The sequence below is a fragment of the Wyeomyia smithii genome, chromosome 1 (genome assembly GCF_029784165.1).
Source record: "Wyeomyia smithii strain HCP4-BCI-WySm-NY-G18 chromosome 1, ASM2978416v1, whole genome shotgun sequence".
NCBI lineage: Eukaryota > Metazoa > Arthropoda > Insecta > Diptera > Culicidae > Wyeomyia > Wyeomyia smithii.
The window spans coordinates 201,022,375-201,049,555 of NC_073694.1; the positions used below are offsets into that span (position 1 = coordinate 201,022,375).

General features: G+C 43.5%; 3 protein-coding genes across 12 annotated transcripts; 1 reads left to right on the top strand and 2 right to left on the bottom strand.

Moving 5' to 3' along the window:
• Positions 1 to 1,207: 1,207 nt before the first annotated feature.
• On the top strand, positions 1,208 to 20,083 carry LOC129718532 (uncharacterized). 2 transcript variants are annotated; one of them, XM_055669401.1, is made up of 8 exons: positions 1,208 to 2,507; positions 15,800 to 15,961; positions 16,069 to 16,196; positions 16,253 to 16,578; positions 16,643 to 16,763; positions 16,822 to 16,950; positions 17,008 to 17,699; positions 17,765 to 20,083. In XM_055669401.1, exons 1-8 carry the CDS (start codon positions 2,383 to 2,385, stop codon positions 19,124 to 19,126), a joined length of 3,045 nt encoding a protein of 1,014 aa, XP_055525376.1. In that variant the 5' UTR covers positions 1,208 to 2,382; the 3' UTR covers positions 19,127 to 20,083. The 2 variants fall into 2 exon arrangements, with proteins under 2 accessions (XP_055525376.1, XP_055525386.1); XM_055669411.1 differs by lacking the exon at positions 15,800 to 15,961.
• On the bottom strand, positions 6,766 to 14,418 carry LOC129718518 (uncharacterized). 9 transcript variants are annotated; one of them, XR_008726955.1, is made up of 5 exons: positions 14,121 to 14,418; positions 13,970 to 14,065; positions 13,828 to 13,902; positions 7,314 to 13,764; positions 6,766 to 7,258 (listed from the first exon to the last, which is right to left on the bottom strand). XR_008726955.1 is itself a non-coding variant. In XM_055669365.1 (2 exons), the coding sequence occupies exon 2, from the start codon at positions 13,516 to 13,518 to the stop codon at positions 7,573 to 7,575; it is 5,946 nt and encodes a 1,981-aa protein (XP_055525340.1). In that variant the 5' UTR covers positions 13,519 to 14,065; positions 14,121 to 14,418; the 3' UTR covers positions 6,766 to 7,572. The 9 variants fall into 9 exon arrangements, 1 of the variants encoding a protein (XP_055525340.1); XR_008726956.1 differs by having other exon boundaries at positions 7,314 to 13,617; positions 13,686 to 13,764; positions 13,828 to 14,065; XR_008726953.1 differs by having other exon boundaries at positions 6,766 to 6,957; positions 7,021 to 7,095; positions 7,163 to 7,258; positions 7,314 to 14,065.
• Positions 20,084 to 20,492: 409 nt separating the features above from the next.
• On the bottom strand, positions 20,493 to 22,863 carry LOC129718543 (glucosidase 2 subunit beta). Its single transcript, XM_055669416.1, has 3 exons — positions 22,218 to 22,863; positions 21,244 to 22,160; positions 20,493 to 21,179 (listed from the first exon to the last, which is right to left on the bottom strand). Exons 1-3 carry the CDS (start codon positions 22,713 to 22,715, stop codon positions 20,945 to 20,947), a joined length of 1,650 nt encoding a protein of 549 aa, XP_055525391.1. The 5' UTR covers positions 22,716 to 22,863; the 3' UTR covers positions 20,493 to 20,944.
• Between the last annotated feature and the right edge of the window lie 4,318 nt (positions 22,864 to 27,181).

Sequence of the window (27,181 nt, forward strand, 5' to 3'; positions counted from 1 at the left end):
CATCATGATGGTTGTTTGTCCGTGTTTGCCACATGTAAAAATTGGAGAGTGACAAACTATTATCACAGACTAACAGACATAACACGTCGAACAAATTTTCAATAAAATCATCGTTTGGATGATTACAGTACTTTACGTTAGTAACACTAGCACCATCTGCTGTCGTGATCGCGCTGCGTCATGTATTTCAACATCAGCGCCAGCGTTACTGCATGTATCAAGTGGGGAACTACAAAATATATATGAGATTGCATGCCAGCGCCCTAGACGACGTTTTCGCGCGATGACTGTTATTCGATTGAAAATTTGAAATGAACGTTTTTTGCGGCGATGGACCTTGGTTCCAGTGTTACGTCTGTTAGTCTGTGCTATTATCTTTGACCAAATTTTTATCTGTCAAAAAGTGCCAAATATTTGACGCTTGGTCAAAGAGTGTAATCCAGCCTTAAAAAAATGAAGATCTGATAGACAAAAGGTATGATTTCTACCAGCTGTTTATTGTTTTATAACCAAGTCGTAGTGAACGGGAGTTTGGAGGGCTCAGCACAGCACTAGAGATGACTGAATAATTCACATACATAAGACATACGTAACACTGGCGTTTTTTTTCTGGTACACGTTGCCCCATAGTACTCCGTACCTCGTCCTGTCCAACTGCTCGACAAATAATGAACAAAATGAATATTATTTTTCTCGGTTTTATCGAGCCCCAAAGAAAACCCCAGAAGGAACTGTCAAAAAGTTATTTACAAAATCAATGCATAATTTTTCGAGTAGGAACGAGACAAATGCAGGGCTGCGCAGGTACACTGCCTTCAAGAACAACTCAAACAGTGATTTTATTCAGAGTGTGGTACCATTCGAGTAGTTCATTTTGTACCAACTTTTCTGGAAGATTTCTTCCTTAGTGTTACATATGTCTTATGTATGTGATACCAACTGTCATTCTAGCGATTCAGAGAGATATTTATTCTTCATTTAAATATCGAAGGACAATGATATAAAATTTAAAAAACATCACGTTTTGCTCAGAAAATTACACTCTAGCTGCTATATAAAAACAGAAATCCGTGAGTAGCCAAACAACCAAATTCAAATTCTTGCAATAACCAAAATCTCTCCCATCTCTCCATATCCATGACAGACTAACTTTAGAAAAAAAATGATCCATACTCTAGTAAATCTGGCATCCCTGCCTGATGACCATCAAAGCAAAGCTGTCAAATCAGTGTCCGTGTTTTTCCTCTTGAACGCATTTCGTCAGCCAAGCATCTTCTCTAAACAGCAAGTTTTTGTAAGTTATTTGTAAAATGCAGGCAAAACTTGCTGCGGTTTTCCATCGGAGTTTTCTTTTGTCAAGCCGGACACCCGCCGTGATGTGAATGTATAGTGCTAGATCAAAGCTCGTTTTATGACAGTGTTTTGGAATCGGAATTCTGGGGTTCCCTATGTGTGAAAAAGGTAAAGCAGTGGCTGTAGAAGCAATAACTTGAGGAGAGAGTTTCTATCCGCTTCGGTAGCAAAGGCCAACGCCAGCCAGCCAGTGTAGTGTGTATTAAAATTCAAGACCTGTGTGCTTGTGCATAACTGTGCGACGAATCGCGAAAGTGCAGTCGAGAGCGAATAAAGGCAGCATCAGTCCGTGATTGGTATGGGAAAAGGGGTGTGTGAGCAGTATATGGTTTAAAAAAAAAGACGAAGTAAAATAGTTGTGCTGTATTATTTGATGTTTTTGCCTCGGAGCGCTCTGCTTCTATTCAATTTGTCGTCAAATCGTTCGTGAGTGAACGGCCTTTCTCTTTCACGGCAGTAGCGGTAGCAAAACAATAAGGGCAAGCAAAACACCCCAACAGCCCGTGGATCGGAACTGTGAACAAGTCGCCCACCAGTTCGAGCCGCGAGGCAGCGCACAACAGCGACTGGCTGACTTAAAAGTTTTGTTTTGCTTTGATGGCCTTTTTCGTTCCGAAAAGCGAACTGTTTCGTTGAGTGTTTTTGTGTAGGCTAGCTACGTGGGACATAGCTCTAGCTTTATATCGAAGGGTGGATTTTTGTTTCCACCCATAGACGTTTCAAATTAGAACCATTATGTTCTGTGCGGTTGAATCAATAGCACTAGCACAGAAATCAATATAAATTGTGCATAGAAACTGCGTTGCAAACTTTCAATAAGGTGTTGATCGCTGGATTATGATGATTCAGTTTGCCCCGGATGCCGTCATCGTCAATTACTTTAACGCATATCATAAGGCACAACAGTGGAGACAGCAAAGATGGCAGGAACGCTTTTCGTGGGGCGAGTAAGCCGGTTCTAGCGGACCCTAGCAGAAAAAGCATTATCTTTGCAGCTGATTCCTTCCCCAAACGGTGCCGAGAGTAAGAATGCTCTACTTGGCAGCGTTCGCCACTAACAGCTTCTGGATCTACTGCACTCTATCGGTAGTGGTCATGGTGACCCTGGTCACGATCCTGGCTTCATGCCTGTGTTGCAGGAAGCAAGAAATCAAGTAAGTTATCCGCATTTTTTTTGTCGTGGTAGTCATTACCGTGTAGTGATGTAGTCTATTTAGCGCAACCCTTTTTTCAGTTTTCTAGTACAATCACTGTTTTGCACATCCTTGTTCATGTGATTAGACGTTTGCTATGTTTGATTTAAAGTTGCATCTTGAGCTCACCCTCAGTTTTTAACTAAAACAATGCAGTTAGGGTCAGTGACTATCGATCTTGGAGTGGTTCTAATTTGTTGAGGTTTTCGCCATGCTGAAAATATAACAGCCGTTCTGACAGATTAACTGCGAATTGTACCTTCAAATTTTGTTTTGTTATTGCTACAACTGTAGAAAACTTAGCCTTAGTCGACCTTATGAGCTGTAGAAAAAGTTTCTCCATAGAAGTCACAAAGTTTATGCGTTTCAGATAAAGCGAAGTGGGATGCGAAACAATAATATTATACACTCAATACATTGGCTATTAATTTCGACGCAAGACTACGTCTTTCTTTAGTTGGGTGGCATACAAATCGTTAAAAATCTGTCCACGTGGAATGTGAACGGCCCCTCAGAGTATAGACAATCTATTATCCTTTATTTTAATTATTGCGTAATTCAAAATATCTAAGTTTAACAATGCATAAAATAGTTGGATGTGTGTTAAGCAAAAGTTTCAACAATTATAAAAATTTCTTTACAACCCTACATCCTTTGTACAGTTACTAAAAATTAAGACAGATAATGTTCCAAAAATCCACCAAAACCGCAGGTAAACCCAAAACTGCAGTCTCCAACGAAGGGAGGGATAGCAACATTGAACAGTTTGATTACAACAATTGTACGATCCCAAGGGCACCAATGGTGCCTCAGGGTCGAACAAAATCAGCCCCATTTCTTTACAAAGGGGTAACTCACGCACCTCGGCAAACCATGGAAAACCAGCAAACGCTGCTAGTTGATCGAAAGGTCCCGGCAAGGGTTTTGATTCGAACAAGCACACATACATTTGGAAACCATTCCAATCAGAGGAAAAATTTCACGTCCCTGAAGAAATACCGAAATGAATAAAATTTATCTGGGTGAATCTTCACTACGCAAAAAGAGCTAGCAGCGTCCTATGTAGCAGGTTCATCTATGAGAACTTGAACGTAGCTCTGATCCAAGAGTCTGGTCCAACTACAATATAGTTCAAGGAATTTTCACCCCAAAATGTAAGCCTTTTCACGATAACACACAAACTACTCCTAGAGCAGCAATTCTTATGCGAGAAAAATTAACGTTTGTACCTGTTACTGAATTCAGTAGAGTCAGTAGAGACGTCGTGGCAATACAAATTGAGGTTCCAACGACCCGGGGGATAATGAAAATCATCGTCGTTTCTGCCGTTTTTCAAGAAATAACGTTGAGATTCCTCCTAAAAAAGTTGCTGTAAGTCGTTCAATATACAAACTAAAAAATAAGTAACTCATACGATGTGATGCAAACGTCCAGCACAGTTTTTGGAGTAGTAGTAACATCAATGTTAGAGGTGATTGTTTACTTCGATATTTATTTTTACTGACATAAACATAAACCAAGCTAATGATCCAACATTTGTTACCAGAAGTAGATAAAAAGCTCTTTATAGGTCAGAAATATCTGATATGATTAAAAATGGGCACGTGTCAAAGGAACAAGCGTTAACGGATAAACTATGCTGAACAATCCTTCAGGGGAACTCATGGCTCAACAATTCAAAGATTCAAAAAAAACAAATTGGGAAACAATTCAGGGATTCAAGAAAAATAAATCAATCAATCTAGCTTCTGTCATTCTGAAAATGATAGAAAAAATCATCAATCTACATACATACGCTAAAAAAAATCTCACTGGCAGTTTTTCTTGATATTGGGGGAGCGTATAACAATGATTCTCCCAGATGGTCTCAAGGTACGATGCTGGCCTAACAAGCCAGTCGTCGTAGGTTCGAGTATCGGCTCGGGAGAGACTGTTATTGTCAGTAGGATCGTAGCGCTAGCCCCGCAATTATGTTGTACACTAAACAGTCGGCTGCGAAGTCTGTGTATAAATGAACAGGAGGTCAGGAACTTTCAAAAGCATTACAGATTTCTATTCTTATACGTAACGAAATGTTTTTCGCCAACTCACGGTCACGATATCACTCCAGAAGAAGCCTGGTGCGGAAAGAAACCAAATCTTTCCCATGTCCGAGTGTTCGGAACTAAAGCCATGGTGTACATTCCGAAGCAGAAGCGGAAGAGGTGGGACGCTAAATCCCATGAATGTGTGCTGACTGGTTTCGACGAAGACACGATCCAAAGTCAAGGTACATTTCCAAGAGTTGGGAAGTGAATTTTATCAACGAATCGGGACCGTGTGCGGTTCTAGCAGTGCAAGGAATCCAACAAAGTCGTACGCTGATCCAACTGAATTTCGAGGACGTCGTTTCACTGTCACCCGAAGTTGAAGATCAGCCATGCCAAGTTGAAGATGAGGGCAAATTTTTCACGGACTATGCGACCACTGATGCGAGTGAAGATACCCGCGAAGCTACTAGCGATGATTCTGTGATTGAAGTAACTCCTGTGCTCCCACCGCGACAATCTTTATATTCACCTGAATCACGGGGGTTGAAACGCAGCGGTCGGGAGCACAAACTACCCGGCAAGTATAACCAATTCCATGTACCGGAAAGGTCTGCCGCATATCAATCCCCCACAGAATCCATTCGATGAAAACCATTCAGATGATGGCGAGCCAACCATAAGTACTGATAACCTGGGTCGATTCAAGCCGAGGATGATCCGGAGACGCATCAGAAAGCATTGTCGTGAGACGACTCCGAACGCTGGAAGACGGCTCCGCAAGAGGAATACGACGCGCTGATCGGCAACCAAGGGCGGCCATCAAATGCAAGTGGGTTTCAAGACAAAGCATGACGCAAGTGGAAACGTGGATCGATATAAGGCCCGCTTAGTAATCAAGGGCTAGTCCCAGCGAAAGGGTGTGGACTACGACGAAACCTACTCGCCTGTGGTTCGTCACAGTTCACTGCGGTACCTGTTTGTGTTAACGGCCAAATACAATTGGCTAGTGGATCAGCTGGATACAATTACTGCGTTTCTCCAGGGAGAGTTGGACGAAAAAATTTTCATGGGGCAACCACCATGTTTTGTGAAAGTCGAAGGATGCCCGCTTGTGTGTCGCTTGAACAAGGCACTCTATGGACTCAAACAATCCAGCAGGGTTTGGAACGCCAAACTGGACGCAGCGCTGAAAAAGATGGGACTAATCCAATTCGATTACGACCCGTGCTTATTATACTGGATCCAAGATGGAAAGATTGTGTTTGTTGCGGTGTACGTTGACGACGAGCTGATATTCGCTAACAATGAAGCAGTTAAGAACGATATCAAGGCAAAGCTCAGCAGTACATTCCAAATGAAAGACTTGGGTCCAGGGGTGAGCTGCCTGGGCATTCACGTAACCCGTGCCGAAGGTTCAGTGTCGCTGGACGTCGATTCAATATGTCAAATGAGAAGGCTGTCACTACTCCAATGAACGCTGCAGAAAAGCTCACAAAAGAATTAGTACCGTAGACACCGAAAGAAGTTGAACGAATGAAGGTGATTTCATACCAGGAGGCTGTTTGATGTACTTGGTACAGTGCACCAGACCAGACATCATTTTCGCCGTGAACCTAATGAGTCGATTCAACACAAGTTCTGGGCTGAAACGCTGGGAAGCCGTCAAGCATATCTTCCGGTACCTTCAAGGTACATTGAAGATGATGCTGCAGTATTCTGTGGCGTAAATGACCCTATCTGCTGCGGTACAAGAGGCGTCCTGGTGGCGAGGACTGCCCAACAAACAATTTTGTGGTATAACAGCTTATTAAGCTTTCGCTCAGCAAAAATCAGCCTAATAGCAGCTTAACAAACAATAAATCGACAAAACTGTTTGTTGGGTGGTGTCGCAGATCGGTCAAGATGATCCAATCGAATTACGGTGTGACAACCAGAGCACGATTTGCATTGCAAGAAACGGCGAGTATACACCACGAACGTGATGCACTGGATCGGAATATTGTTTCACTGAACTACGTCAAGACTGATGAGCAAGTAGCAGATGGTTTGACAAAAGCATAACAACGCGTCAAGCTCGAACGCAATCGAGCAACAATGGGTTTACTCAACTGAAGTCAGCAGCTTAGAAGGAGTATTGGAAATTAGTAAGCTGCGACCCAGCTATGTCTAACATAGCTGTTCGGACCGAACAATGAAACCTCCTTGACAATCGACGTTTAACTAGCCGATCAAAGCTAAATTGTATTTAAAATTTTGGTTACAATTTATCGAGACATTATAGTTAAATGGTTTTACTACTTACAATTAGTGTTTCGTGTATTTTTAACTCTTCCAAATACTCCTGATTTATGATTGTTTAATTTGATGTTAAATTAACCACCCTAGCCAATATTTTATGTTATTTTAATATGTTGTATCTAGTAATTTCATTTGCGTTTACTCACGATTAGCGTTACACGTTTTCGTCCTACTGACTGTACTCGTGCTAACCTAACTTTCGATGTAGTTGTAGTTCGTACCTGGATAGTGTTCGATTATTTAGTACCTTAGTTTAAAATTTCAAACAATGCTTCTCTCGCAACTCACGGATTTTAATTGTGCTCTGTCCGAATATTCCACAGACTTAATGTCTCTCGACTTTAATTCTCGAATCGTCTCAGACAGTCCTTCCGTCCACTAGAGCTGTATAATTTTAACGTGTTATGAGTGGTATTTCGTGATCATAACTTTCCCTTACTTGTTTGTTGATTTTTAACTATCAATCGATAGGTGCCTGTCAGAAACAACCTGCACTGACTCCGCTTCCTTACTTTATTAGAATTTTTCCAACAAACACTTCGCTTTTCAACTGAATTTATCTTAACTTTATTAAACAATCTTTCGCTTTAACCTTTACTTTTTTCTTCTCCTTCCTGTTATCTCTCTATGACAACTTCGATATTTATTTACTCTACTACCTTGACGTTCCTTCCTGTCACCTCGATCCCTGTGGTATTTTACGCATCGCTTGGTAGCAGGTTGGCAGTGTTCCCAACATATTCCCCGGCCCGTAACCCAGGTCCGGAAGTTACTTTCGGTTCGGTGTTACCTACTTCTAACTCCAGCACAGCCAAGTTCGCTACTGCACGCTTGTAGCGCTTAGTTCGCGTACGCACCCATGCTTGTCGAATGCGACCATCTCTGGATATGATAGGCTCCTCTACTATTCCTCTAACCCAACACTTTCGGTTGTTTCCCTCGACGATGTAGACCAGGTCACCCGCCTTCAACGGTTTCGTTTCACCAAACCATTTGGTGCGTTGGTTCAGAGTGGGGACGTATTCTCTAATCCAACGCTGCCACATCTCACCAGCCAACTGTTGTGATCGTTTGTACGCATCCCGCAGAGCTTCACTAGGATTTGCCGGCGGAATACCTACGTCTTGTCGCTTCGAGGGGGGGCCACGCAAGAAATGGTTTGGAGTCAAAGCTTCTGCTTCCTCAGACTCCTGAGACGTATATGCGAGAGGTCGGGAGTTTATCATGTCCTCGGCTTCCACAATCACCGTCTGAAGGATTTCATCCGTAAGTCGCCTGCCATCATGTAACGATTTCAGTGCCTCCTTTACCGAGCGGACTAAGCGTTCCCACACACCTCCCATGTGGGGTGAAGCGGGAGGATTGAACGTCCATTTCGTTTTAGCGTTTGTGTACTCGTCCGCACAATCAAACTCGATGTCCTTAATGAGTGCCGCCAGCTCTTTGCTTGCCCCTTGGAAATTGGTCCCGTTATCCGACAGAAACTCTATTGGCCAATCTCGTCGTCCAATGAAACGATTTATCGCCATCAAGCACGATTGTGTTGTCAGTCCATGCACAACCTCAAGGTGCACCGCCCGCGTAACCAGGCAGGTGAATAGTGCTATCCACCGTTTCTCTCTTCTGCGTCCCACGGTCACTTCGAACGGTCCCATGTAGTCTACTCCAACAAAACTAAATGGACGAAGACTTGGTGTTAAACGTTGCACCGGCAACGGTGCTTCTCGGGGAACTCGCGGACGATTGCGATTAACCTTACACCACATGCAAGCCGATGATACCTTCTTTACCACTGCATCCATATGAATGATATGAAACAGTTGTCTCAGTTTGTTCTTTACCGTTTGTCTGTATCCATGGCCACACTTTTCGTGAACGTGCTGGACGATCAGATTGGTGATCCTGGAATCATCCGGTAAAATGACAGGAAATCGAAGATCGAATGGAAGATCCTCGGCCTGCGCACATCGTCCCTCCATACGAATCAAGCCAGCCTCATCGATTAACGGAGTGAGCTTTCTAAGAGGACTAGATTTATCGATTTCGAGCCACTGACTTACTGGGCGGTTTTCGTTCCGTTTCAACAACTTTAGTTCATCAATAAAACTCTCTGCCTGAGCCATACGCAGCAGACATTTTTCGGCCATATCATACTCTTCTTGCTGCAATGGAACAATAGTACAAACTACCGCATTTTGCTTCAACATCTTTGCTTGCAGCTTCGTCGGTTTCAGCGTTTTAATCGGCAGTCCTTTGCACTTTCGTCTACAGTTCGAGATAAACCGAAAAACGCACGCCATCGTTCGCACGAGCACGGTCCATTTGGAAATGCGCCCCGCGTCTATGAGAATCGTCTGTACCTTCACATTGTGCAACAACAGATGAATGCGTAGCTCTTCCGTCGTGTTTGAGGGGGGTAATTCTTTCTTCGGCCACTTCTCCTCATTTTCGTATAGAAAGGAGGGCCCACGAACCCACGCACTTCCAGGATGCATTTCTGGATCTTTGCCCCACTTCGTTAGCTGATCCGCTACGTTCATCCTGGTAGGCACCCAGCGCCATTCAGTCAATTTCGTTAGGCTGAGAATTTCGCCGATCCTGAATCCGACGAATTGTTTATATCGGCGTTGATCGGAGCGAATCCACGAGAGCACCACACTAGCATCCACCCAGAATACCACTCGGCCGACGACTAGGCTGTGGTTCTCGATAACAGTTCTCGACAGTCGTGCAGCAAGAACTGCCGCCAGGAGCTCAAGACGGGGAATGGATACCTGTTTCAACGGGGCCACTTTAGAACGGCTCATAACCAGTGCGCACCGCACTTCACCTCTTACGACTGCCCGAAAGTATGCCACACATCCATATGCTTTCTCGCTTGCGTCTGCCATAATATGCAGCTCTAACTCCTGTATCTCTGTCGATTTAGCGTCTCCAAAATAACTCCGCGATATCTTGAAGGATTTGATGTTTCGCATCATACCGATCCACCGACGCCATTTATCGAACGATTCCGCATCAATTTTCGTATCCCAGTCACAACCGGTACGCCAGAGATCTTGGATCAGCATCTTTCCGCGCACAGTTATTGGAGAGATGAGTCCCGTTGGATCAAATTGTGCCATTACGAAGCTAAGGACACTCCTTTTCGTTGGGCGTTCGTCGCCATCTAAAACTGACCGAAACGCTGCAGTAGACACGGAAGCGAAACAAAATGAATCCTCAACCGGCTCCCAAACAATACCCAGCACGCGCTCATACTCCGCACTCTTGTCCCGGTTGAAATGAACTGCATCATTCGTATTCCGCTCGCCCATCGCTTCGAGAAATTCATGGGAGCTCGAAACCCAGTTCCTGATATGGAAGCCTCCTTGAGAGTGAATATATTTCACTTCTTTGGCTCGCTGCATCGCTTCTTCCACTGTGTCCACGCTGTCGTAGTAATCATCTACGTAGTGCTTTTCGCTAACCGCAATCGCCGCTTCAGGAAACTGTCCTGAAAACTGTTCCGCGTTCAAATTTTTAACATATTGCGCGGAGCAGGGCGAGCACGTGGATCCGAAGGTGGCCACGTCCATTACGTACACCTGGGGTGTTTCTGCTGAGTTGGACCTGAACAAGAAGCGTTGCGCCTGTTTGTCTTCAGATCGGATTCGAATCTGGTGGTACATTTCTTGGATATCTCCGCCAAACGCCACCGGACGTTCACGAAAGCGGCAAATAACCCTGGGAAGGGGTATAAGCATATCTGGACCCTTTAACAGTTCTGTGTTCAGTGATATTCCTCTTACCGACGCGGCTGCGTCCCACACCAGGCGCACTTTCCCTGGTTTACGTGGATTCACAACTGCATTCAATGGCAGATACCAGACCGCCGAGCTAGGCGTCTGCGTAAGTTCTACCTTAGTTATCCTATGCGCGTAACCCTTCTCCTGATAGTCCACGATCTGCTGACAAACATTCTCCTTTAAAGCTGGATCTCTTTCAAGCTTTCGTTCGAGTGCCTTCATCCTCCGTAATGCCATCGCATAATTGTCGGGAAATCGGCGTTCGTCTTCACGCCACAGCAGCCCGGTTTCGAATCGTTCTCCTAACCGTTTTGTTGTCGCTCGTAATATCGCTTTCGCCCGTTGTTCTTCCTTCGGCTCGGGTATGGGAAACGATGAAACAACTGCTTCGTCCAAAATGTACTGATTTCGCATCAAATCATGCAAATCTTGATTGCTCACTGGCGACACTGTGTGCAAATTGAGGAACGTACTTGCGCTCGGCTTACGCTTTTCAGGGCCGTATACCGTCCATCCAATTCTCGATCGCACGGCAATCGGTTCGTTTTGCTTACCGACTCGTGACTCCAGCGGCGCAAACAAATGCAGGTTATCCAAACCGATAAGTATCGCTGCTTGTCCGGTTGGATGATCTCTTACCGGCAACCCTGCTAAGTGCGGATATTGCTTCGCAACATCAGCGAAACGCATATGCTGTTTCGGAAGCAAAAGTTCCGACACAGTGCGAACGTTCTCCAGCGGAATCTTTTCCTTTGAGCCTTTTACCGACAGCGTCAATTCAACTTTCCGGGAGTTATTTTCGAACCGATTGATGTTCCCAGTCCAAGTCACAATGAGTGGCTCTGTTTCTCCTTCCGCCTTCAGTCGGTCTGCCACAGCCTCGTTTACCAGGGTTGTAGATGAACCCTCGTCCAAAAATGCCAGTGTATCGTATCGCTTATTTCCCGCGTACAACGATATAGGTGCCATGCGAAAGATGACCGAACGATCTAGGCCTCCGTGAGTATTACACTCCACTCTCTGTAGCTGAACAGATTCCTCTACACGATGCAGAAGTGTGTGATGATTGCCTTTGCAATTCTTCACGGTACACCGTGCCTTCGACCCACATGCATTGTCGCCGTGCTTATTGAGACAGACACCGCACAGCTTCTGCTTTTCTACAGCTTTCAGCCGTTCTCCCACGTTCATCCTCCTGAAGTCCTCGCAGAACCTTATCAGATGATCTGTTCGATTGCAGATCCAACAAGGTTTGTTAGCTTTTCCTGTGAACGTTCGATCGTCGCACTTCGACGCAGAATCATGTACGTGCAGAAATTCGTTCTTCCTGGCGGGTTTTACTCTCGAATGCCGTGCTGTGTCATTGGTCGTCAATGAATAGGCCACTGCTTCAGACGCCACGTCTCCGATACCAGTGATGAAATCTGTGAACAGTCGCAGTGGTGTTCCCTTTCTACCTCGTTTGTACTCTACCCATTTCATTTGGTATTCTGGTTGCAGCTTCTCTACAAGTTGCTGCACTAACAAAGGATTCCGCAGGTGGTCACTAAGATGCGCCGCTTCCAAATGGTCACAGAGTTGTTTAACCGTTATGCCAAACCTGACAAAAGTTTTCAAATCCTCCGTCGTCGGTGGAGGTGCATTTTTGACCTTATTCAACAACGTTCTTAGCAGTTTTTCCGGCTGGCCAAATAACCTACGAAGGTCTCGAATAACTTCCGGCACAGAATCCGGGAGCACTAACATGCTTCTGACAGCATTTAGCGCTTCTCCTCCCAAACTGTTTAGCAGACGATCCAAATTCTCGATGTTCGAATAGCCGCAAGCCCTGGTTGTATTCTCAAAGCTGCTTATAAACAACGGCCATGTTTCTGGGTCTCCATTGAATTTGGGTAAGTGTCCTGATATCACCTTCCTGGTAGCGATCTGCTCCCGAGTCAGCCTGAAAGCTTGACTCTCAAATCCGCTTTGGCTTCGGTGAGATTCGCCTGCCGCCAGTGAATTTTTTCCAATGCTCTCACTCTTGTCTGAGTCCTGTCTTCCATCCCCGTCACTGTCGGAATCATCGTACTGACTCACTTCATCTTCAGCAACCGATAAAGATGGCCTTACTAACGGATTTTCAACTTTTTCCACGGCCCCGCGATTAGCTGTTCTATTTGTTACGGATTTTCTTTGACTATGTAGCCACGAAGTCACCTTGTTAGGTGTTTGTTCCGACGTACCGCCTACAGCACCCTCTTCGTTCATATATGACTTAACCTTTTGAATACTGCTGTTCAGTTTACTTCGAATTTCATTCCGCTGCTTTAAAAATGCTTGTTCGTCTGCTAACTGCGCGTTCAACAGATCTTGTTCCTGCTTGAGCTTTTCTTCCTGCATCATACGTTGCACCTCGAGTTCCCTTTTTCGCATGTTCCTTTCCATCTCCAACTGCTTTGCATTCCATTCCATCTCCCTACGTAGTCTACTTTCCCGAATCTCCATTTGCTTCGCAAAGGCTCTTTCACGCGCGAGTTGTTCTTCCTCAAACTGCTGATCAGTCAGTTCGGAAACAGACCCATTGCCGCGAACAGACCCCCCTTCGCTTTTCGATCCGGCTCTAGTTTTAGACCGCGTCTTAGACGTTTTTGGAACGGTTAGTTGTTGATCGACTGGCCGATCACATCGCGAACATTCCCACTCAACTTCAACGACGCTCTCATCCACGCCCGCACAGGAAAAATGAGCCCATCGCTCGCAAGTTTTGCATTGAACCCAGTCAACATCGTCCGACTCGCATTTATTACAATATAAACATTCCGAATAGGCCTCCTCGTCGTGGCCCCCAACAATCTTGGAATTGCGTGAAGTCATTCTGCGAAGAGCAAATCCAATCCGAAATAATTCTTTGATTTTGTTCGGACCGAACAATGAAACCTCCTTGACAATCGACGTTTAACTAGCCGATCAAAGCTAAATTGTATTTAAAATTTTGGTTACAATTTATCGAGACATTATAGTTAAATGGTTTTACTACTTACAATTAGTGTTTCGTGTATTTTTAACTCTTCCAAATACTCCTGATTTATGATTGTTTAATTTGATGTTAAATTAACCACCCTAGCCAATATTTTATGTTATTTTAATATGTTGTATCTAGTAATTTCATTTGCGTTTACTCACGATTAGCGTTACACGTTTTCGTCCTACTGACTGTACTCGTGCTAACCTAACTTTCGATGTAGTTGTAGTTCGTACCTGGATAGTGTTCGATTATTTAGTACCTTAGTTTAAAATTTCAAACAATGCTTCTCTCGCAACTCACGGATTTTAATTGTGCTCTGTCCGAATATTCCACAGACTTAATGTCTCTCGACTTTAATTCTCGAATCGTCTCAGACAGTCCTTCCGTCCACTAGAGCTGTATAATTTTAACGTGTTATGAGTGGTATTTCGTGATCATAACTTTCCCTTACTTGTTTGTTGATTTTTAACTATCAATCGATAGGTGCCTGTCAGAAACAACCTGCACTGACTCCGCTTCCTTACTTTATTAGAATTTTTCCAACAAACACTTCGCTTTTCAACTGAATTTATCTTAACTTTATTAAACAATCTTTCGCTTTAACCTTTACTTTTTTCTTCTCCTTCCTGTTATCTCTCTATGACAACTTCGATATTTATTTACTCTACTACCTTGACGTTCCTTCCTGTCACCTCGATCCCTGTGGTATTTTACGCATCGCTTGGTAGCAGGTTGGCAGTGTTCCCAACAATAGCAATCTATTATCAAGAGAACAATCACTATTTTCATCATTTCATCCGAACTAGACGTTCTCATTCCACACTCTCAATATGTCTCCAAGCCACACTACTGCAATATGCAACACGCAACAGCTGTACTCTTGGTAGCAACTTCCAGCCAGCACAAGAACTATTTGATTATCTTCCTTCCAAGTTTATGATTCAGTAGCCGCCGTTTTTAATTGATTTATAGCTCCTTTTTTCCCTGGTTTGTTATTGAAAAGATATTCTAGTTATTATATCAAAAGTTTGGGGTAAACTTCGCCGATCAATAAGGACATCAGTGTTCAAGATCTATTTAGTGAAAGTAACAATACTCGCATTCAAAACAGCACATGCCAAGTACCATTCTGAACTATACCATCATTATTTTACTATTTGAAAAGATTTGTCAACTATTATACCACAAGAACGTTTTCGTTACACTCTTCACAGCATGCCACCTTACTTAAGTAAGACGTAATCCTCGTCAAAAAAGCAAAAATGTCGTACGACTTAAGAAAATGAGCAAACAAGCCAGAATAATAATTATCCTGCCAATGAAATATAAAAAAAAACAACACTGGGTTTATACATAATCATCAGGTTTTAGGAATTCGTTTTCCACTCGGATTTCGACCAGCTAAAATTATAACTAGAAATAAACAGAGAAGTCGCTGTTTTCATGTTCCATGGGTTTTGCAGAGTCGCAGAGTTTTTATATTATATTTTGGTTAATTTTTTTACAATTTACGTCTCTAGTTTTTGTTAATTGAAAATGGTTTTACCGCAGACCTACCTCTATCGGTTAGCTCTTTGATTGCTCAAAATATTTCACAAGAAGAATAATTTTTTGAGTCTTTCTATTGCATGTAAGGCACATGAAAAATGAATAAAAATTAGTAGAATTCTATGCACCCACTTGGTAACTTTAAGTTAACTATCATTCGCAGTTTACGGCACAGTTGTTAAACACGTGACGTCCATCTCAATCTGAATCACAACCACCAAGTCTAGTCAATTGGAGCGGTGTGATTAACACCGTGATGTGATTTTTCAATTAGAGAACAATCTCGTAGAGTAGTGCAGCTGCGAATTTTTCTCTCTATTTATTTTATTAGTAGGATGACGAAGGTGCGGTTTTTAGAAGGATACGACTTTATTGCACGATTTTTTTTATTCACCTCTACCCTCTTCAAGTCAGCCGATCAATCATCAACGCAATCGTAGCTCAAACTAATCACCTTTTTTCTCCTCTCCTCCTATCATACTCTTCATCATGCACCTTGTCTACGTACGTGTACTTTTACTATGTTTGGCGTGTGTATTTGTGCTCGTTCGTGTGTATCCCTTTGTTGTGGCGCCGCTGCAGAAATGACCTACTCGGTCTGGAGGGCATGGTAAAGTTAACAAACCCGGAGGATACCATAGCCAGCCAGGGGAGCACCTCCATGACGGCAGCCACCACCGTTGCCCTCGGTGGACCGGGCCCGGATCAGACCGATTGCAGCGAACCGGAAAGTATAAGTAAAAGGTTGTGATTGTTGTTTCCTTTTTTTAGTGTGTTCGTGTGTGTGTGTGTTTGATTTTTTGCTGGACTCTGATTAGAAGCATTTAATAACCAAATTTTCTAACTTTTAGAGCATCAGGTGCGCCACATCGTAGCTTACCAGATATTCCGGTTGTTGAACCAGCTGGTGATAATAATTCCGAGCTGTATGCAACGGTAGGCGATAAAGTGCAGGATTTGCCACAGGGAAATCGAAGTCGTAAGTTGCTCTTACCACCCCTTAATCGTATTTTAAAACTGGTTCCCCAATTTCAGCAACATCAAGTCTGAAGAAACAGGCTAGCGTGTCACAGCATAGTTCGATAAGCCAGGCGGATGATATTAGCTCCCCGTATGCACGCGTTCGGTCACCGCCTCACGCGTACGATAAATTACGCAGGACCGAGCATCCGTACGCGCAAGTGGTACAGCCGGGTGGCAGTGGATCAATAGCGCAAGTAGCTGTTTCTGGTGATGACGAACTGCTCAGTCCAATTTCGAGACGCACAACAACTGCTCCCGGTGCAGGAATGGCGGCAAACAGCGGGGGCGGTAGAGATTCGAACCAGAGCTTGCTGGACGAGCGCGAAGGCTCTTCTGCTGTAAGTTATAATACCTACTGCTTTTTTCTAGATTTTTTTTCTATTCGGTTAATTTCATTACCAGGATATTCCGGCTGCTTCAGCCATCGCTGGTCGAGTTTCTGCCAGTCAAGATCTACCGTATATGACGCCACCAATTGTACAACCGCAGCAACACTTTAGCGGTGACTCGCAAGACTCCTCAAGTATGTTTTGGAGACCTGTGGTTAAGACTTGAGTAACTAATTCCATTCAATATTATAGAAGGTTACACCAGCATCAGTGTCCGAGAGCCTCTAGCCAATCTTTTACCTCAGTCACAGAACCAAACCAGCGCACAGAGACGACAGCTGATGGGTGATTCGCATTACGCCACCGTGTCGGATGATTCCGGTAAATTCACAACAATAACCAACGTGCTTCCCTAGTCTAATTTTGTCCCGATTGCAGATGAAATGTATGCAGCAATAGAAGATCCGAACAATCAGGGAGATCTGTACACTAGTGGATCGGAAACGTACGCGCAAATTCAACCGCCCAACATGGTGACGGTGTCGGTTGAAATCAACACCGGAGCATCGAGCCGACCGCCTGCCGCAGGTCAAGCTGAAGATTCGATCGATGCACTTCAGCCCCTCCCTGCCCCGTCCTCAAGTGCAATAACACTCCACAATCGCCTAAGTAGCAGCAGCGGAACTAACGTCCCCCCGGTGGATGATTCTCCGGCGCCCCTTCCAATCGATAGCCTTCGGGCGCATCAGTCAGCACACGCAGCATACGCACATTCACGGCAGGCATCAAGTTCGAGCTGCACCAGCTCCGTTGGTAATCTCGGTTCTCCCAAACCAGAGAAACGGCAAGCCAATTCACCCCTTCCACCGACACCAAAGACCTTGAAGCACCAGTCTACCAGTAGTTTCTTTAGCAATTCGAACCTCACCTCGATCAGCTCCAACACGTCAACACAGACCGCCCAGTCAGGACGAAATTCCGCTGCCTCGGTGATCGAGTACAAATGCTCACGCGAAAACATAGCCATAGGCAAACTGGGTGACTCTGCTGACGGTGGTCATCTTGCAAATGGTTCGGCTGGCAAACCGAAAAAGAGTCCCTCAAAGGATCTGGAAGGGATGTATGCGAAGGTTCGGTTTTGTTCGAATTAAAAAAAAAATAACGCTTTTGATGACTATTTTTAAATTTATTGTAGGTCATGAAGAAAAACAAACTATCGAAGGCTCCATCGCAAAGCTCCAGCCCGGTGCCAATTCGTAAAGAAGGAACCGCTCTGCTAGCGGATGCGGAACAATTTCTCTCCGACCCAGAGATGGCTCATCTGAACGGCAGCAGTTCCATCCACGGGTCTCCTAGCAAAAAAGCGTTGCCAACGATCAGCTCGGGGAACGATTACGAAACATTGGAGAAGAAACATGTACGCCAGCAGCGTCATGAGCAGCAGGATCCAGGATACGAAACCATTCCCGGTGACAGCGGTCCCAAGAGTAGCGTTCTGGTAGAGATGAGAAAGTCGGCTGACTTTGCACAAATGCAAAAGCGTGCCCTGGCTGTTGCTCAAGGTATTCAAAGTGTTTCCCGCAACTCGTTGGAAATTTTTCACGGGCTCGATAAATCCGCGGCGGACGGGGAACCAGGCTACGAAAGTTTGCCCGGTGGCAATGACCCGGGGTATGAAACATTAAATCGAAACCACGCGGAGTCAGATTCCGATCCGAACTACGAAATCTTAAGACCAACAGTACGAAATAACGATGGCTACAGCAGCATCAGAGATAAAAGATCGGCCAAAAATCGACTTGATTTTGGGAAAGACGACGACAACGATAGCACACCGGGTTACAGCAGCATCAAGGAGAGAATCGATTACGATCCAGGGTACAGTGTAATATCGGAAAAACGAAAGCCACCACTGGGACATGATTACGCGAGCATCACCGAGGAAACGAAACGGAAAAGACAAAACTTGAACAACAATAATCCCGATCCGGGCGAAGAGTCTGATATTTATTCGAGCATCACGAATGCACCACTTGTTGGCAGCGGACCGGTCACCGTACCATCCAGTGTCGGCAACAATAACTATTCCACAATTCCGGAGCCAACCAATCTAACGTCCTCACCCGGTTACTCAAGCATCTCGGAAACCCGAACCACACCCTCGACCGACAGCACCAGTTCTCCGGACAACTTGATGGGATACGCCAAACACCACAACAACACAGCCACGAACAATAGCAACAGCAGGCTCTCTTCAAACTACGAATCTCTGACCGGCAGCGAATCCGACCCGAACTACGAATCGGTAAAATACCTGAACGTACGGGAGAATCCGTACGAACGGCTGCACAATGAGTCGGGCCAAACGCCTTCCACGGCTGGTCCGTCGTCTGCCGATTCGCTGAACCGACGGTCGGTTGATTCAAGCCAGCTGAACGATATCACCACCGGCTCGGACACGATTTCCGTCGAGTGCGCGACCGCTGCCAGCGGCGCCAAAACACCGTCCGTGTGTGAACTGGAGGTAACTGGCGTGAGCGATTATTTCCAGGTTTGATTTGTCTTCCGGGAGTGTCCCGCCGTGGCTTAGTTTTCGTTCCTTGCTCGTTCATTTGTGCAAATTGTAAGTATTTTTCAAGGTATTTATTTTATTTTTCGTCTTTTTTTTTGTTTTGTTTTGTTAAAACGTCTGAACGCAGAAAATGGCCTCCAGCGTAAAAGATTATGATTACCGATTAGACTTAGGCTTAGCACAACACAGATGAATAATATATTTCAGGAGCTGCTGGTTTTCTATTCGTTTATCTTTCGTCGGTGAGAAGTTATCACACGATAGTGCAATTGTGTAGAAAACTTTACTTTTATTTGTATCTTTCATTTACAAACGCAAACACACTAATAATAACGTGACCATTTTTTTTTATACACAGTTTAATTAAGGAACATGGAGAGGATCATCATTTTTAAAAAATGATGTTAATAAAAGGCATATAATGTAATATTTAATAATTTAATAGTAACCGCATGTAAGGAAATTATTTATTGTTATAGTCGATCCACGCTTCTAGCGTGGAAAAACGACGATCGTTTAGGGATACAAAGACACAAAGGTTGAACAAAAATTATGTTTTTTTCCTTATTTTACACGTCTTATATAATACATAGTGAATGGTTCAGCATACAAAATAAATCGACTAAAACATTCCACCGTGAAACCAACCCGGCTAAATCTAAACCGGTAGCTCTAGCTAGAGCAAGCACCGAGTAGAATTAATCGAATAACCGTTTACAAACTTACAATACTACATAATTGCTAATCGTATTTATTAGTCGATAAGAGTGCCGCAACCCGCAACAACACCAACGAAACCCAACGTTTTTTGACTTTGTATTGTTTTGTGCGCCTTGTTTGTTCCGGCTTACGTGCGAAACGCGTTCGCTGCCAGCTTCGTTTGAGTGATTGAACAATTTGAATGGACGTGTCGTAATATAATATACATATTCATAAAATATAGATACACCACGGTGTGGTGCCGTTTTTTCCCCCTCTTAGTTGGTAATTATCATGGCCCTTCAACTAAAATTTTAAGCGAAAATTTACTAATCGAAAAAACCAGTCTATAATCGGGATCCGGAAACAAATAATTCTCTCAAAAACAACACTGAACTTCTGTTCAACTTTAGCCTAACTGTTGACTTATAGTCTTCAGATCCTGATGTTCCACAGACTACAATGTCGCGACCTGAATTCCGTTCTTTGTAGAGTCCAATGTCGCCTTTCATAAAGTGAAGTACCAGAAGCATTGTATTCAAGATTTCTGATGATCGCTTCAAAGTAAACAGATGCTCGCCCAACAGAAGGCGCAATTTGCGGCAAGTTCGGGTCTTTATGAATCGGATAATAAAATTAAAACAGCTCAAACTTCGTTGTAGTTGTTGTTTTCTTTATTATTATTCACACATAAACACAACATCAGAAAGTAGATTTATCAATGCCATTTCGAAAACTAAACAATCATTCTTCGGTTGATATTTCAACTGGTGCCCTTCACACTGAAACTGTTGCTTCGCTCGGGCCCAAAAAGGCGAACCTATCAAATAGAGGAATGTGTATCAAAATTTGTTCAAAAATATACAACTACACCTGCACTCATATAACTGTTTTCCTGAGTCTAACCACTTTTTTTATTCGAATTGTCTGCTTCCTAAATTATCAGTTTTTGCCAATTATTTTCCACTTAAGGAAATTTCGTCTAGTATTTAATACTTTCTCCTGCTTTTTCGTTAAATCAAATCCTAATCAATCACGATGACAATGTTTAAAAATGAGGATAAAAAAAAAATCTGATCTATACTATCGGCGCTCGGTCAGTTCCTACAGCTCGTCGTGCTGGTCCTTGCTGTTCTCCTTGAACGAGCAGGCCGCTGGTGTCTGGATGCGATACTCGTATTCGCACCGGTTCGGTTCAGTCACGAAAAGGATTCTGGTGTCGAGTCCACACTCCAGATGGACAAAAGCGGATCGGGCCGGTCCGTTCCAGCAAGTTGCGCCGTTGTTATAATGCATGGCAGTGTACTCGGCGTTTGCCCACTTATCCCAGACACCCAATCTGCAAGAAAACGTGTTTTTTTTTTTCAAAAACCATCAAACAAAATCCAAAAGAAAATCTTTACCTGGTTTCTGCGCCACCATTCTTTGGTTGCTGGATGGCCTTATCGAATGGACAAAGTTTGTAGATGTATTCGCGATCCTCAAAGTTCAAGCATTCCCCATTGAGCGGAGCGAACTCCTCATCTTTGCCGTAGTCTTTGTTGAGCAAGTCTTCGATGTTTTTCATCTCTGTGACAATCTCGCGAACATGGCGCTCCGCTTCGGTGTGCTGATTTCTAGCGTTATTAGCCTGACGAATCAATTCCTCTGTTTCAGCATCATACTCTGGTTTTGGTGTCGCCGTCGTTTCGACTTGTCCCTCTCCGACCTCCGGTTCGTCTAAACCTTCCTCATCATCTTCCTCCTCTTCCTGCTCAAGTTCTGTCCCCTCTTCATCCTGATATGGAGGATTTGGTTCGCTTCCATCCAAATCATAACCATCGTCTTGCTCATTGCGTAATTCCGCATGCTCCGTTTCATACGGTCCAGCGTCTTTTTCCAACTCCTCCACGTCACTTGGTGGTTTAAATAATCCCGAATCAAGCATCAGGAACGGTTTTATTTTTGGCCAACATAACGTCACAAACGTCTCGAAGTCTACCTGATCGTGTTCATCCAAAAAAAAACGGGCTTCCTCCTCTGATACGGAACCATCCCGGTTACGATCGAACACAATGCGCGTCTGCAGTTCGACGATTTCCACCACCTGATTTTGGTTAGAATCGTACTTGCGGAACACTTCTTCCGCTTCGTCTCGATTGCTTACGGCTTCCGCTTCTTGCTTGGCACGCCGAGCATCCTCCTCTCGATCGCGGTATACCTTCAGGGCAGCATTTTCCAATGCTTCCGCGTCTTCCATGATGGTAGCCTTCTCCTTACTAAGCGCTTCCGCCTCCGCTTTAGAGCGTTCCAATTCGGTAAAGCGTTGACGTTGTTCTTCCTGTGAGAACATACCAAAAAAAATTTAAATGATTAACAATAGCTTTAGTTTTTTTACCTTCATAGCCTTTCCCCGCTGGCTCATTTCCGCTCTCAGTTGGCTACCCATTTTGACCATTTCGGTTCGCTGTTTCTCCCGCAGTCGATCCTCTTTGCCCAGTTCGCTGCAGGTATTGATGCAGTTCACACTGGATGCATACTCATCCGAAGCGTCACAGCAGTCGCAAATGCCATCGTTAACCCGACTGCTGGGTAAATTGAGCGGCTTGAAACCCGCATTTGTGCAGTGGAAAACACCATTCGTACAGGCTGCCGTCCCCGGTTCATCGCTTCCGTCCGCACAGTCACAGTAGTCATCGTTGACTTGCTCCCAGCGGATCGTCTTTCGGCCATCCAAGCAGACAAACTTGCCACCATTGTCTACCTGGTACAAACTGGCTCGCGAAATAGAAACTCCCCGGGGTCGTGGCAATTCCGTCAGGACCAGAATGCCGAGACTGCACACAGCCAGGACCAGTAGCAACCAGCTACTTTCTCTGCCGCGACGGGACCACATTTTGCAGGAACGCTTATAGTTACAGCTCTTCGTGTTGAAAAAATTGCTAAATTATAGACTAAAAATTAGATGCTGCGTATGTGTGATTGTTCCACGGCAAAGAATGGCCGGCCGCTGTCGATGAAAAATGAATGGAGAGAGCACTATCTGTCAGTGCAGTGCTACGCGGTAGCTCCACGACGGCAGTGATGACAGTCCTGTAGATTATTCAACGGTTTCAATCGTAGTGTGACAAGACTGCTGGGGCCAACGGATCGGCAGCGTTTGCAGTAGAGATCCTCAGAGGGAGAGATAAGCGATGGAAAAAACCGCCAATTTGGCAACTAGGTTTCACATATCAGAGGTGCCAGATCTCTTCTCAAAGCGCAATGTTCACTAACTTTTTTATTCGGCTCGTATAACTGATGGTGACGGTGGAAGTCCTGGGGAATAATAAAGTGCATCACAAAAACCGTGAAGGTGTTAACTTTTATGTTTATGTTTAATTTTACATACTTTCATCATTATTCTGTAGACCATACAAAGGGTTTGTGAACCACCAGTTAAAAATAACAGTGATGAAGCAACTTTGGAGCATTCTCAATTCATGTTTTAGCAATAAAACATGAAAAACGTGAAAAAATATATATATTCTTTATTGAACCTTAGAGCGGGGGCCTAGTGTGGTTGGTAACGTCTCCGCCAACCACGCTCGACGCTTGGGTTCGAATCCCACCGCCGACATAGGTGTCGATGGTTGTGAGGTGGCGTGATCCACTCACAACCAACCCAACTGGTCTAGATTCAATCCTAGCCGACACCGGGAGGTTTTCTGAAGCGAAAAATCTCTAGGATCACGCCTTCCATCGCATGAGGAAGTAAAGCCGTTGGCGCCGGTCCGTTAATAAACGGGTCGTGAGTTAGGGTCCTGGGTGTGGAGTCGCCGCCCTGGGCGTCGGTGATTGGCCACAACAGTGGCGGAACTAGACCGACGGAAAATTAGCGAGAATAAAAAAAAAATTATTGAACCTTATTGCAATACCTTTCAATGTGTTACCTTTCTTGTTCGTTTGGCTCGAATTTTGACATGTTCGTTTGGCTCATAAAACTCTCTTCGCATATCTCTTCCTCTGAGTATTGCTAGTTTGCAGTGTATGATATTTTCATAATTTGATGATAAAACGTGTTGGAAAATTATTATTTCACGAAATTAATACAAATAATTTTTTTTCAAGTTTGAAATATGGTAGTTTTATTGAAAAAAGCTAGCAAATGTTTATCTTCGATTTTCTTTCGATTTTCGGTGTTTTGTGGCTTGGTGATCGATCCGAGAAAAAATATGAGGAAAGATTAACCTGCACACTGAGATATTATCACCAAGCACGGTAAACTAAATTACCGAGATTTCAACAGCTGATATCTCGGGAAAAATCTCGGTAATACATCAAAATACCGAGATTCTTTAAAACCAACAATTGGTCGGCCTGCGACCAGACCGAGCCAAGCGCCAAACACATTGTTATGAGTAATTAGCATTTGAAGTTTGACCACCCATAAATTAATCGTGTTTGAACTTATCGTTTAATTCAATGCAAACATGTATTGAACAGGGCTTATTGAATGTCCTTTTATCATAAATACACGAAAAATAGCAATAATTGATAAAATACTTGGTTTTTATTTTTGACACCTATGCACTCAGTTCACTCTGGTCGAACAAAAATTTTAAAAGTTGGTCTTCAGTTCGGTCTGGTCAAACGTATTTACTACAACATATCAACTTGTCTATTAAACAAGAAAATTTTTTTTACAAGTTAAACGTAATACATAGATATCAACGCCGCTTTATCTATCAGTCCAATCTGTATCAGAAATTATACAGCTGATAGACAAGCCAAGCTTTATTTCTGTTGCTTTATTTCCTAGTGCCAAAGCGCACCAAGTGCTAAGTATTGAGATAGTATCGATATGAAATGATCTCGTATTTTGAAGCGGGTATTGTCTAATTTATTGATTTAACGTATATTATACCCAGTCCTGACGTTTGTTACAACAAAAAATTTAATATTATTTGAAAAATATCAAATGGAAATAAAATGCACTTGGTTCGGTCTGGTTCAACAAGATCTTGAAAAAAAGTGATGTGCCCATTGAAAGGAAATTCGGCTCTACGAAAACCACCTGGCTGTATATTTATCTAATTTTGATGACAGTCGTATTAACGAGCTGTCCGAAGCGGAGAAATCAGTTACTGATTAAAATAAATCTCAAAGTTAGCTTTTAAATCACAAACAATCACTTTATTTAAAGACCATGTCTGTGTTTATGGTTCACTCTGGTCGAACGCAATTCGTTCTTTTCAAAAAGTGCAACAGAGATTTTTACTATAACACGCCTATGAACTGTTCGAATGATTTCATTCTTTAATGGAACATAGATCATCATTTTGCACATCCACTGGTGCTAATAACTCAATTTTTAAGAAAATGGCGCTTGGCTCGGTCTGGTCGCACGCTGACCAATTGACAATCTGTCGAACTTTAACGAGATTCTCGGTAATATTTTACTAATTTGAGCGATACGCCAACGCCATCTGTGAGGGATGTTATCATCTATGAACACTTCAACCAGTTTTTCACAAATTTTGAGCTGTATCTGTGGATCGATTTTTTTATTTTTTTGCATAAGACATTCCGTCTTCACCTGCCGGCGAATGATTTTTCCTAGTGTTCAACACTCGTGGTATTTCCTCATTCTTCAGGATTATTTCATATCCTTCTAGGTCTTTCTCTGTGTGGGTAGCTGGTAGGTCTACTGCTCCATATGTGTTTACAAAATAATGAATTTTTCTCGGTCGGCGCGAGATATGGAAATTTGTTTCTCTACAGTTCCTGTTAATGACGTGTCCCCGAAACCCGAGCCCGACCCGTACCCGATGGGTTCGGGTCGGGTTCGGGTTTGAAAATTTTTGAAAGTGTCGGGTACGGGTCGGGTTCGGGTTTTGTGAAAAAAATATTTTCGGGTTCGGGTCGGGTTCGGGTTTGAAAATGTCGGTTTCAGGTCGGGTTTGGGTATGATGTACCCGAAACCCGACTATAAAATCTATGAAATGTCGGGTTCGGGTCGGTTTCGGGTTTCACAATTTCGGGTTCGGGTCGGGTTCGGGTTTCAAAGAAATAAAATTTTCGGGTTCGGGTCGGGTTCGGGTTTGAACGAAAAAAAAAGTTTCGGGTTCGGGTCGGGCTCGGGTTTCGACCGAAAAAAAAATTCGGGTTCGGGTCGAGTACGGGTTTGAAAAACATCAAACCCGACCATCTCTAGTGTCTATCCCTTTAATAATGTTCCAAAGACAGCTTTTGAGAGGGAAGGGGGTTGGCTAATGTCCACGCTCCATACATTTTTTTTTAGAATTTATATGGGTAGTTGTCCACGGAGGGGAAGGGGGTGGGGTCGAAATCGTTAAAAATCTGCAGGGTGGCCACTCTACCGGGAAAAACGGGAAAAAGCCAGGAATTTCAAATCACCGGAAAAAAAATACGGGAAAACCGGGAAATTAGGCTTCACGCCGGGAAAATCATCCTCCTTCATGTTTGCCGCTTCATTTGTTCAACACTTTCTGAGGAAATGTCAACATGAGACCCTGTTTTTTTTTTCATGTTCACCTAACTGGCATGATTCTGTCGGCTAAGGGAAAGCTGGTTGTTGGTTTCAGCTAAAGTCGACAGCGGCTTCGCAGCAAGATCTGCGTCAAATAAATTCAGGTTTTCTGGTAGAGTATAACGGAAACCGATAACTATTTCTTTGATTCCTCAATCACTCTGCTAAGACGCTCGTTATAGATTTTCTAAATTTGAAAATCAGACTTGGTCAGGTGGATAAATTTACTGTTCTGTAACATATATTGCCAGATTTTTAAAGAAGTTTAAAAGTTATCAGCGTCGCGGGAGACGTATTGAAACTTCTTGTGAATAGTGTTCGACATCGCATCGGGGAGAATCGGAGAATGGAGCTACCCGGTTTGTACTTCTCGATTTTTGATATGATTTTAACCACAAGCAGCACATTTATATTGCGGATCATTTTAATTGCATTTGCAAGTGACATACTTCAAAGAGAATATATATCAAATATTTTTAACAAGCTGTGTTCGTCTGTCATGTTGCGAAACTAGGTCAATATCTGCTGAAATTTCGTAATAATATAAATAATCAAGACTTTGTTATTTTTACATTCTCCACATTAAGTGTTTTGCAGAAAAAAAAATATTTTTTCATTCTGTGTTTGACCTTTTGACTACTCGATTTTGTTGGGGAAAGACCTTGAAGAGCTATTTGTTAAAGATTTCTCCGATTTTTTCTATATCAAAAACAAACAGTAGCTATTTTTTTTTTTTCAAATTGTTTATTCAGAGTGTCAGTTGAATTTATTTTACGGACCATGAGAAAATTTCTTATACATCACATTGACCCCCGCTCGAAAATTTTAAA